Source organism: Cricetulus griseus, chromosome 7 (assembly GCF_003668045.3).
Source record: "Cricetulus griseus strain 17A/GY chromosome 7, alternate assembly CriGri-PICRH-1.0, whole genome shotgun sequence".
NCBI lineage: Eukaryota > Metazoa > Chordata > Mammalia > Rodentia > Cricetidae > Cricetulus > Cricetulus griseus.
Genome location: NC_048600.1, coordinates 114,453,577 through 114,465,417, shown reverse-complemented (window position 1 = coordinate 114,465,417; position 11,841 = coordinate 114,453,577). Strand labels below are relative to the sequence as shown.

General features: G+C 47.3%; 2 protein-coding genes across 13 annotated transcripts in view; both read left to right on the top strand.

Moving 5' to 3' along the window:
• The first annotated feature begins 10 nt into the window (after positions 1-10).
• On the top strand, positions 11-6,322 carry Ptges3l (prostaglandin E synthase 3 like). 12 transcript variants are annotated; one of them, XM_035448231.1, is made up of 8 exons: positions 11-118; positions 461-527; positions 750-863; positions 943-1,003; positions 1,110-1,208; positions 2,659-2,748; positions 4,829-4,882; positions 5,352-6,322. In XM_035448231.1, the coding sequence occupies exons 3-8, from the start codon at positions 796-798 to the stop codon at positions 5,385-5,387; spliced, it is 408 nt and encodes a 135-aa protein (XP_035304122.1). In that variant the 5' UTR covers positions 11-118; positions 461-527; positions 750-795; the 3' UTR covers positions 5,388-6,322. The 12 variants fall into 12 exon arrangements, with proteins under 12 accessions (XP_035304122.1, XP_027283882.1, XP_027283883.1 ...); XM_027428081.2 differs by having other exon boundaries at positions 937-1,003; XM_027428082.2 differs by having other exon boundaries at positions 461-556; positions 937-1,003.
• Positions 6,323-6,562: 240 nt separating this feature from the next.
• LOC100752322 (alanyl-tRNA editing protein Aarsd1) overlaps positions 6,563-11,841 on the top strand; it is a 10,137-nt gene continuing 4,858 nt past the window's right edge. Inside the window, exons 1-5 of the mRNA XM_027428069.2 lie at positions 6,563-6,714; positions 6,830-6,961; positions 8,347-8,506; positions 10,533-10,590; positions 11,792-11,841. The exon at positions 11,792-11,841 is cut by the window's right edge and continues 107 nt beyond it. Of these exons, the coding sequence (XP_027283870.1) occupies positions 6,676-6,714; positions 6,830-6,961; positions 8,347-8,506; positions 10,533-10,590; positions 11,792-11,841 (439 nt within the window). The 5' untranslated portion in view covers positions 6,563-6,675. The remainder of the gene's footprint in view (positions 6,715-6,829; positions 6,962-8,346; positions 8,507-10,532; positions 10,591-11,791) is intronic.

Sequence of the window (11,841 nt, the reverse complement as noted above, 5' to 3'; positions counted from 1 at the left end):
GCCTGCGCGCCTCCAGTCTCCCGAGGGCCCGCCCCCTCGAGACGACTTTGGTGCCTACTGCGAATTAGACACACGAGTACTTTGCGTTGGAGGAACAAACGGACGAGGACGAGGACAAGTAATTTCCCGCCTATAGGGTCTAGGGTAGCCCTTTCCCTGATCGTAGAGGGTAAATGTACTCCTGATCCGTATGTTTCTGGAGACCCCCGAGAGGTGAAAGGGTGCAGTGAACGCTCCCAGAGTCCCTCTGGAGCGCAGATCACTCTTGCTGTCAAGCCACCCTCCCCTTCCTCACCCCTGCCATATAAGGAGAGGCAGCTGCCAGGGGCGTCCCTAGGATCTAAAGATAGAGGCCCTTGTCTGGGACTCCAAAAGCCACAGGGCAACTGGAGCCACCATGGAACGGTGAGTTTCAGGCCACCATCGTACAACCTACTCCCTTGTCCTTCTCTCCCTGAAGATTCCCTGCCCCACATCTTGTAGAAGCTGCTGATTCTGCCCAGATCCATCGGAGCCCGGGACTCCAGGTCTCTGTGACTGTGGATGAGAGAGAGGGGTAGTGTGAACTGAGCGTACCTTCCTACTTCCCTTGTCTTTCCGGATCCATTCTCGCCCTTCCACCCACGCCACCCACTCCCCTCCGTCTGGTTCGGTGCCACCACATTCGACCGTGTGGTCTCCTCCCTCTGCCTCTCCTTATCGCCTTCAGTCTTGCCCACCCCTCCAAGCCCCACCTCCGCCCTCTTCAGGCAGCACGCCCGGACCCTGTGGTACGACAGACCCAAGTATGTTTTCATGGAGTTTTGTGTTGAGGACAGCACCGACGTGAGTGTGCTCATCGAGGATCACCGCGTTGTGTTCAGGTAGTGGCCTTCCCCTCGGGAAGGGCCTGGTGTCTCTCACTCGTCCTATACCCCAGCCTTACTGTTTCTTTAGCTGCAGGAACGGTGATGGAGTGGAACTGTACAACGAGATTGAGTTCTATGCCAAGGTGAACTCCAAGGTGAGGGCAGGATAAGGATAGTCAGGTCTGCACAGAAAGGCTGGCCAAGCCAAGGAAACTGGGGGTTTACCCTAAAACCGTGTCTAAGACTGAAGCTGTCTGACAGGACTCCCAGGATAAGCGCTCTGGTCGCTCTATTACTTGCTTTGTGAGGAAATGGAAGGAGAAGGTGGCTTGGCCGCGGCTCACCAAGGAGGATATCAAGGTGAGTGTGTGGGGAGGGGTCTGCTACTTCTGTGCTCTATCTGTGCACTCTCTCTGGGTACCCAGGCACTAGAGTTGCATCTGGATTTGGGTTTGCCTTCCTTCAAGTCAGCATTCAGTGAGTCACCTGGGTCCTAAATATTCTGAGATTTCCACCTAGTCTGGATTGCATCAAACAGGGTTCATTGGAGGAAGTGGGGTTTTTTTGTTTGTTTGGTTTTTTGTTCATGTTTTTCTTTTTGTTTTTGAGACAGGCTTTTTTTGTTTGTTTGTTTTGTTTTTTCCAGACAGGGTTTCTCTGTGTGGCTTTGGAGGTTGTCCTAGAACTCAGTCTGTAGACCAGGTTGGTCTTGAACTCACAGAGATCTGCAGCATTACACCTGGCTTTAAATGTGGGCACTTTGGGATATGATCCTAGCCATTTGTAGTCAGATTTTTCTTTGGGCCACTAGCTCACAGATAATGACATGGAGACTTATTATTAATTATGAAAGCTCGGCCTTAGTTTAGGCTTGTTCAATTAGCTCTTTTTTTGGGGGGGAGGGTTTCAAGGCAGGGTTTCTCTGTGGCTGTGGAGGCTGTGCTGGAACTCGCTCTCATAGACCAGGCTGGTCTGGAACTCACAGAGATCTGCTTGCCTCTGCCTCCCGACCCACTAGCTCTTATAACTTAAATTAACCCATTTATTTTATTTTTTTAAATTTTTTCCTCTTATTTATTTATTTATTTACTATGTATACAACATTCTGCTTCCATGTATGTCTGCACACCAGAACAGGGCACAAGATCTCATAAGGGATGGTTGTGAGCCACCATGTGGTTGCTGGGAATTGAACTCAGGACCTCTGGAAGAGCAGTCAGTGCTCTTAACCTCTGAGCCATCTCTCCAGCCCTAACCCATTTATTTTAATCTATGTTCTGTCCCATTGCTCATTACCCTCATCTCTCTGTACTGCCGAAGTGCTTCCTCCACAGCTGGCCCTTGACTCCACCTTCTTCCCAGAGTTCCCTCTCTGCTCTGAAGTCCTGCCAATACCTCCCGTCTAGGTATTGGCCTTTCAGCTTTTTATTACACCAATCACAGCCATACATTTTCACACGGTGTACAAATATCCCACAACAAAGTTTGCCTCCGACTCTAGGGACTGCAGCTTGCCTGTCTTGCTTAGTTGAGTCCTAGGAGGCTTTGAGTTCCCTGTCCAGCAGCCCTTGGAGGAGAGAACTCTGCTTTTTCAGACCTTGCTGTTCCTGGCATCATGTTTGGCACTGATGGTGGTGGACATTTGTGGATGCAGCCTGGGGGGCAGGTTGGCCAAAAGGGGTGCATGTGGGAAGCCTGTACCCCACTGACCTCTCCCTCTGAGGCCTCCCACTAGGCCCATGTCCCGACTCTTTCCATGTACTCTTGCTTCTGTCCTTCCTGCCCGGGACACCTGTGCCTCCTCTTGCAGCCCGTGTGGCTCTCTGTGGACTTTGATAACTGGAGAGACTGGGAAGGAGATGATGAAGTGGAGCTGGCCCAAGTGGAGCATTACGCAGAGGTATGAGACAGCGCCCCGCGCCCATCTCAGTCCTTCTGTGTCTGCCGCACACACAGGTCTAGGGAATCATCAAGGCCAGGCGGGGGTGGGGGGGTAAGGGGATGGGGGTGTGTATTGAAACTCCCTAAGCAGGCCACTCACTAATGCTGATATGCAGTATATGTTATTCTTTGTTTATTTAGCAGAAATGAAATCAGTATTAGTGAAATTCCAAAGAGAAAAATTAAAGATTATTTTATTTTTGAGAACAGGGTCTTAACTATATATAGCTTTCGGTGGTTTGGAACTTGCTACATAGACCAGGCTGGCCTGAAACTCACAGATACACACTTGCCTCTGCCTTCCTAGTACTGGGATTAAAGGTGTGTTCCACGGTGCCCACTGTTGTTATTTTTATTTTTGTGTATGCATGTGTGTTGGATCCCTTGGAGCTGGAGTTACAGGTGGTTGTGAATTGTCTGATGTGGGTGTTGCAAACCAAATTTGAATCCTCTAGAAGGGAAGCTAGTACTCTTAGCTGCTGAGCCATCTTAAAAAAAAAAAAAAAAGACAACACATTTTATTTATTTATTTGGGAGGGACAGATGCACACATGTCACTGAAACAATGTGGAAATGCGAAGACAACTTTGGGTGTCTGTTTTCTATTTCTAACCTGTGGGACCCAGGGATTGAACTCATGTAATTAGGCTTGGCAGCAGGTGCCTATTCATACTGAGCCATCTTGCCAGCCCATATTAGTAAAATTTCACACAGCTTTGTTTACTGATTGCAAGTAGTGCCTGCATTCTGAAAAAATGTTGCCGGGCATTGGTGGCACACTCCTTTAATCCCAGCACTCGGGAGGCAGAAGCAGGCAGATCTCTGTGAGTTCGTAGGCCACCCTGGTCTGCAAGAGCTAGTTCCAGGACAGCCTCCTGGACAAACCCTGTCTCGAAAAACCAAAAAAAAAAAAAAAAAAGTTTTTGTTTGTGAGTCTAGCCTTTAAGGGCTGAGCCATCTCTCCAGTCCAAATTCCATTAAAATGTAATAAACCTCTCCCCTCTCCCACCACTCTATAATTCTCTCTCTCTCTCTCTCTCTCTCTCTCTCTCTCTCTCTCTCTCTCTCTCTGTGTGTGTGTGTGTGTGTGTGTGTGTGTGTGTGTGTGTGTGTGTGTGTGTGCTGGTATTGAAGGAGTGTACCACTACCACCATCAGGCTATAATTCTTGTTCCCTTCTATGATTCTTTGTGTTTTTCTTCTCCTAAGCTAGAAAAATTCATGGGAATCTAATACTAATCGGTATAAAATTCATGTTATAAATCACTGCTTCCTGATAAACAACACCTGCCATGTGTGATTTAGTTTTAGAAAATCAGAAACTCCTTAGTTCAGAATGTTAAAGGACTAGCAGTGCCCTGACTTGGATTGATAAGGAGGGTGCTCTCTGAGTGTCTAAATTAACTTATTTTTCTTTTGTGGGAGAGGATCTCTCTCTCCGTTCTTGTGTGTGTGTGTGTGTGTTTCTTTGAGACAGGGATTCTCTTCATAACAGCCCTATCCTGGAACTCACTCTGAGACCAGGCTGGCCTTGAACTCACAGAGATCTGCCTGTCTTTAAGTGTTAGATGCCACTGCCTGGCCCAGCAGGGTCTCCTTATGTAGCTGAAGCTAATCTTGAACTTTTGATCCTCTTGCCTCAGACTGAGTGCCAGGGTTATAGGCCTGTAATACCATACCACTTTATTTATTTGTTTTGTTCTGTTTTTCTTTTCTTTTCTTTTTTTTTTTTTTTTGAGACAGGGTTTCTCTGTGGCTTTGGAGGCTGTCCTGTAACTAGCTCTTGTAAACCAGGCTGGTCTCGAACTTCCAAGATCCAGAGAACTCTCGAACTCCAGAGGTCCGCCTGTCTCTGCCTCCCGAGTGCTGGGATTAATGAAATTAACTTTTAAGAAAGGGAATCATCTAAAAAAAAAAAAGTATCAATTGACTTCTCTCCAATTAATGGCTGGGTCTGGGGCCATTCTCCTGTCTCTACTAATATCCAGACTTCTCTTCCCTCACCCCTCATCTCTGTGACTGTTTCTCTCTTCCCATTAGCTTTTGAACAAGGTCAGCACTAAGAGACCTCCTCCTGCCATGGATGATCTGGATGTAAGTAACACCTTCCCTAGATCTTCCAGCCTTTAGAGAGAGCACATTAGAGCTGGAAACAGCACAGTGGAAGAGTGCCTTCCCACCATGCATGGGGTCCATCCTCCAAAAAGGAATAGAAGAACAAAACCACAGATATGTAGGAATGTGTATTCCATTCCCTAGCACACAGTAGTTCTCTGCAGGTTAACCAAGTCTGAATCTGACACATGAGGTTGAGTGTTCTTTAAGCCTCCCCCTTCCTCCTCCTAGAACAAACCTGGCTCTGATGAGTGTCTTTGCCACCTGAAGGAGCAATAACACCACTTGAAACTCCTGGTGGTTCAGCTCATTACCCACAGTTAGACTCCTTTGGTCTTAGCTTCCTAAGATATGTGACTTAGGATTTTAGCAGAGTAGGGCTGGGGGATGGGGTGGGTGGGCAGCATCATTGAAGGTCAATGACAGGCGCTTTGTCTTCCCTTTTCAGGATGAGTCTGACAATGAGGATGCAACAACTAATTAGCTTTCTGTGATGGCTAGAGCTGGGGAGAAGAAGGCTTGTAGCTACCTTCTGTTCTGTGGAAAAAGCTGTGATGGTCCTTCATCGAATATTTTGTCATACATCAGGACTCACTGAAACCTCTGACCTTTTCCAGAAGCTTGCTTTCTTTATTTCTTTCCTTTTTTCTTTCTTGTTTTTTCAAGACAGGATCTCAGTATGTAGTCCTGGCTGTCCTGGAACTCAGGACAATCTGTAGACCAGGTTGTCCTCAAATTCACAGAGATCCACCTGCCCCAGCTTCCTGAGTGCTGGGATTAAAGGTGAGCACCACCACTGCCCAGCCAGAAGCTCTTTCTTAAGGGTCCCTCTTCACACAGTAGGTCTTCCTCCTGGTCTCTCCAGTGTGGTCCTGCATCAGAGGGGTTGTCTGCTGGGGCTTCTGACTTCCTATTGATTTGAGTAAGAATCTGTGCTTGGGATGCTGGGGCTTGGTTGTTTTTTTGTTTTTGTTTTTGTTTTTTGACACATGTATATATATATGGTAAAGAAAAGGCCAAAGAAGAAAGAGATTACAATAAATTCTAGGAGTGATGCCATCTCTTTCCTTCTTTTACTTTTCCATCTCTCTGGGAAGCCAGAGATTCTGGCCCCTTTTGCAGTGGGAAGCTGTTGCTGGGCAGGCTCATATTCAAGCCAGGGGATTTCATCTCACCCAGATAGATCCCTGTCACCCCCAGACCCTTAGCTTCCTGTACATCTCTGTGACACACGAATAAAAATAAAATGTTTTTAAAAATCCAAATTATCATAAATCATAGATTTATGAGGTTTGTGTGTTAAATTTCTCCCCTATAATTAAAAAAACAGTTACACGATGAAATATTATGGATGTTGGTTTAAAGGCGCGAGCCACCACCGCCCGGCTGGATGTTGGCTTTAAATAAAATATGAACATACATGCCTTGCTTGTTTCTGTCCAATCCCTCTTATTTCCACCCCCGAAGTCCAAATTACACGGCCCCAAGAGCTAGTTGAAGAAAGTTCGGATCGAGTTGTGAATTTCGTTCCAGTCTTAAAACAGTAACAAAACAACAGAGAGTCTGGAAAAACCAAAAAAAAAAAAAAAAAAAAAAAAAAACAACAACAGAGAACACCTGCAATTATCAGTTTCAGCAAATTTAACCAAACCCCGCCCCTTTACGTTTTCACGTTTGCGCAGAAACAAGACAGTTTGTCCCAGGTCGCTTTCCGTCCCGCGCCCGGCATTTCTGCGCACGCAAGAGAGTCTCCAGGGGCCTAGGAGACCGCTATGGCGTTCCTGTGTCAGCGCGATAGCTACGCACGGGAGGTGCGGCCTGCAGGGCGAGGGTCCCGAGACCGAGAGTGCCCCCGGGAGGGAGGGCGAGGGCAGGCTGCAGTCTCGGCCCAAGAAGGCTCACACTCGCCTCCCTCTCTCTCCCCAGTTCACCACCACCGTGGTCTCCTGCAGCCCGGCCGAGCTGCAGACGGACGCGAGCGGCGGCAAAAAAGAAGTGCTGAGCGGTTTCCATGTGGTTCTGGAAGATACGCCGCTTTTCCCCGAGGGCGGGGGCCAGGTACCAGGAGCAGCCTCAGCCTGACCCCCTCCCAGGGACCCCCACATTCCTATTAGCTCCTGCAGAAAACGCGTTCGCCCCTTCTTAGCCTCAATAAAGCGCACGGATTGATCACTTCATTGCCTCCACTCAGCAAATGCTTATGTGGTTGTGACACACGCGTGTCACATTCCAGGCGCTGAAGATAAAGGGTGAGCAAGACAGTGCCTCTGAGTGCATGGGATGCTCACTGCAGACAATTTTGTATGCTAGGTGTAATAATAACGTCACTAGAAATAACGCTGGGTAAAGGGAAAGCGTGGCGGTAGACTACTTGGTACAGATGTCTCTGAACCGAAGGGGTGAGCCACTGTAGCTGTTTAGTGGCTCTGGGGCAAGAGAAAGATTTCAGGCCGACAGAATAATTCAGGCCCTGAGGTAGTAATTAATGCAGAGTATTTTACAGGGCCTGAGAAAGATGTGGGGAGAGTTCAGAAGAGGGGAATGGCCTTCAGAGCCTGATGGAGAGCCTGACTACAGTGTTGTACAAAAAGGAGATAGGGATACCACAAGGGGTATCATAAGAGCTAGCCAGGTTGATAGCATAAGCAAGGGTAGGGCAACCTGACAGAATCCACTAAATCTGACTGTAAATAAAATAGTGCAGTCGTACCAGAGCCTGTGGTTCATGTTGAGAACAGGTTGGAGATAGCCCTGGAAAGTGATTGAGGCTAGTTCAGAGGGCCTCGGGGTTGGTTATCTCTTCCTTCTCAGGTCCCAGGGATCAAACTCCCATTTTCAGACTTGGTAGCAAGTGTCTTTAACCTCTGAGCCATCTTATCAGCCCTGAAACTGTCATATTACATCACTTCCTTCAGTCTTCCCAGATTCCTCAAAACTATTGGGTCTCTTTAGATTTAGTTTCTGTGGCGTGATCTATGTCTTATTTCCACTGAGTTATTTGGTTGGCACAGTGCCTCATAAGCGGCTGGCACTTGGTACTTTTCTAAGTGATGAATATTATTGAATCTAACTCTGGCATCGGTGCTGGGACTGAATGGTTAAAGGCAGGAGCTTTCAGGTCCTTTAGAGGCTATTAAAGATAATCTCAGGGGACAACAATGAGGATTAAGGGTCTGTGGGTTTTTCTAGAATTTTCGATACTGTACTTCTTTTTGTTTTAATTCTGCTATTCTGCCCTAAAGGACAACACATACAGGTGTTCCAAAAGAGGACAGGAAACCCTGTCTTAGAACAAAGTGGGCCACCTCACTTGGCATTGTCTCCTCTTCCCCTAGGAAGCTCAGTGTCTGGGACTGCCTCTCTGAGAGCTTCCCCCCTTAGAGTGTCTTTGCATCTTGGTAGGGTGAGACCTGCCGTAGTATTGATTGCCTTTCCCCCACCAGCCTGACGACCGTGGTACCATCGATGACATTTCTGTGCTGAGAGTGACCCGTCGTGGGGCCCAGGCTGACCACTTCACACAGACACCTCTGTCACCTGGGAGCCAGGTCCAGGTCCGAGTGGACTGGGAGAGGCGATTTGACCACATGCAGCAGCATTCAGGTAAGGCCACAGGATGGGGACATACAGGGAGACGTGCTGTGAGCAGCAGTGTCATAGTGAGGGAAGTGGTTTAGTTCTGTAGGAGATGGCCTTTTAGAAGGGATGGATATACTTAGAACCAGCTTGGATTCAGGCAGTATATGGTAAGTGTGAAAACAACATGGACATTAAAGTTCTAAGAACTATTGGCCTGTTTTTCTCCATTTTTTGTTTTTGTTTTTGTTTTTGTTTTTCAAGGGTTTCTCTGTGTAGCTTTGGAGCCTAACCTGGCACTCACTATGGAGACCAGGCTGCCCTTGAACTCATAGAGATCTACCTGCCTCTGCCTCCCCAAGTGCTGGGATTAAAATCGTGCACCACTAACGCCCGGCCAACAGGGTTTCTTTGTATAACAGTTTTGGCTGTCCTGGAACTCACTCCGTAGACCAGGCTGGCCTCCAACTCACAGAAATCTGCCTGCCTCTGCCTTCTGAGTACTGGGATTATAGGCGTGCACCACCACTGCCTGGCTTTTTCTCTGTTTTAAATATATCTATATCTATCTATCTATCTATCTATCTATCTATCTATCTATCTATCTATCTGTCTATCTCTCTCTCTCTCTATATATATATATATATATATATATCTTTTGAGGGAGGAGGTATGCACCTGTCACACTATGCCTGTTGAGGTCAGAGGACAATTTAGGGGAATCAGTTCTCTCTTTCAATCATATGGGTCCTGGGGGTCGATCTCAGGGCCACTGGCAACACCTTACTCATTGAGCCATCTTGCCAGCCCTTTCTTGTTTTTTTTTTTTTGGGGACAAGGTTTTCCTATGTAACCTTGGTTAGCCTAAAACTTAGTATGTAGATCAGGCTGACCACTTACCTCTTAAATACTGCAATACAGGCATGAGCCACTGTGCCCATTCAGTTACTGCTGGTTAGGAATATTCCCGCTTGATGTCTTTATCTGGATGTCTTGTGGGTTTTCAGATTCATAATGTTCCAAAATGAAATGGAAAGGCCATCATCATCTCCTTGGGCTCTTTGGAGACAGTGACTCTTGACTTATCCTCAGTTATCTTTCTCCTTCAATCCCCACAGTCATCCTAGTCCCAGCCCTCACCATCCTCCCTGTGGACCTCTGGCTGATTTCCTCATATCCAATCTTGCTCCTTGCTCCTCTGTTTCTGTACAACAGCCCAAACAGCCTTCCTTTCCTCCCATTAAGGATTAAAACCAGAGCCTCATGCCATAGAGAAATCTTTTATTTTCTTGCTGTGCTGGAGATTGAACCCAGGGCCCTGCTTGTGCTTGCCACACTCTCTGTCACAGAGCTATGTCCTGAGCCTCAGAGCAGTCCTTCAAAAAAAGGAAATCGGATCATCTCACTCGATTGCTCTTAGAAATCTCCCTGTAGTTCTGTGTGGAAAGCCACTCTCCTTACGAGGGCCTGCATTCCTCGTACACTGCTCCAGTGTGTGCTCCAGCGTCATCGGGGCCTTGCCATAGCTTGCTGCCTGCACCCACCGCACCCATCATTTTGAACATGTCACTGGCACAGATCCTGCCTCCTTCCTCCTCGAGGCTTTGACTGTTTTTTATGTGTCCTGGTTAATTCTTCCTCTTCCTTTTCTTCTCGTCTTCTCCCCTCTCATCAGTCAGGGGTGCAGCTGCCTCTCTGACACCCAGCCCTGCATTCTGCATGAGGTAGGTGTTCAGTAAGCCTTTGTCAGGTGTCTCGGAGGAGCTGCTGTGCCTTGGCCAATTGTGAAATAGCATTGTGAAGCTGCCAGGAGAATTGTCATGGTGATCTCTCTTTCTTTCTCTCTCTTCCCCCGCCTTTTCAATGGTAGAAATCGACTTAGGGCCTCACACTCACTAGATGAGCACTGAGCTAGACCCCCAGCCCCTGGTTGTGTCCTAGTAAAGTATCTAAAACGCTTGCCAGGCCTTCAGTGGGAATTTCTGAGATTATGTTGTTATGGGGACGAGGGACTGGGCTTCTCAATTTGCTCCTGTCTCTTGTTCTTGCTTAGGGCAACATCTCATCACTGCAGTAGCTGACCATCTCTTTGGGCTGAAGACAACCTCATGGTGAGTAGAGGGCACACCTAGGATGTGATGATAGGTCCCTGATTCCCACTTCTGTTCCCAGTGATGGGTTAGGATAGAAATAAAGAGCAATGTTTGGAGTTGCCTTTCTTTCCTTCTTGAAGACTGGGAAATGGAAAGACCTTGTTTTTTGGTTTTTGTCTTTTGTTTGTTTGTTTTTTTCCAGACAGGGTTTCTTCTCAGTGTAGCCTCTCCTGGCACTTTGGAGCCTCTCCTGGCACTTGCTTCGTAGATCAGGCTGGCCTCGAACTCACAGAGATCTGCCTGCCTCTGCCTCCCAAGTGCTAGGATTAAAGGCGTACACCACCACTTCCTGGCTAAGACCTTGTATTTCTTAGGAGAAACTGAAGATGAGAGCAGGGGTGGCTGGAGAGATGGCTCAGAGGTTAAGAGCATTGGCTCCTTTTCCAGAGGTTCTGAGTTTAATTCCAGCAACCACAAGGTGGCTCACAACCATCAGTAATGAGATCTGGTATCCTCTTCTGGCCTGTAGGCATACATCCAGGCAGAACACTGTATACGTAATAAATAAACAAATCTAGAGAGAGAGAGAGAGAGAGAGAGAGAGAGAGAGAGAGAGAGAGAGAGAGAGAGAGAGAGCGCACAGGGACATCTGCCTTGACTTGCTAAAGAACAGAGTTTAGATCCCAGAGCTAGAGTATGGTTCTGCCATTGCATGCCTTTGGTCATGTAACATATGGTGCTGCATTTGTAAAATGGTAATGGAGATTTTTTTTTTAACTGTGGATTCAATATTTATATGGATTTTGTTTCTTTTTTCATTTTTGGTTTTTTGAGACAGGGTTTCTCTGTGTAGCTCCTATCCTGGAATTCACTCTTGTAGACCAGGCTGGCCTGGAATTCACAGAGATCCACCTGCCTCTGTCCCCCGAGTGCTGGCATTTTGTTTCTTTTTTAAGATAGAGTCTTTGTACCTAGCCCAGACTAGCTTTGTAGTTTGGGATTGGCCTGGAATTCACAGCCATTAGCTTTCTGAGTATGGGATTATAGGCACGACCCCACCCCTGCTGTTATTGGTGTATTGGAAGGCAACCTTAAAGTCCAGTCCTCCTCCCTCATCTCCCAATTGCTAGGATTATGGGAAAGCACCTCCAGGCTCAGTGTGAACATTCCTCATGAACTTTCAGCATGCTGTGCCTACCCGTGCTGCTTTTTCTGGCAGGGAATTAGGGAGACTCCGGAGTGTGATTGAGTTGGACAGCCCTTCTGTGA

Excerpts from the sequence above, each read along its gene's own strand:
- Ptges3l (XM_027428079.2), top strand. Across the intron at positions 864-936 it reads GATCACCGCGTTGTGTTCAG|CTGCAGGAACGGTGATGGAG; the intron begins GTAGTGGCCTTC and ends CTGTTTCTTTAG. Across the intron at positions 1,004-1,109 it reads ATGCCAAGGTGAACTCCAAG|GACTCCCAGGATAAGCGCTC; the intron begins GTGAGGGCAGGA and ends GCTGTCTGACAG.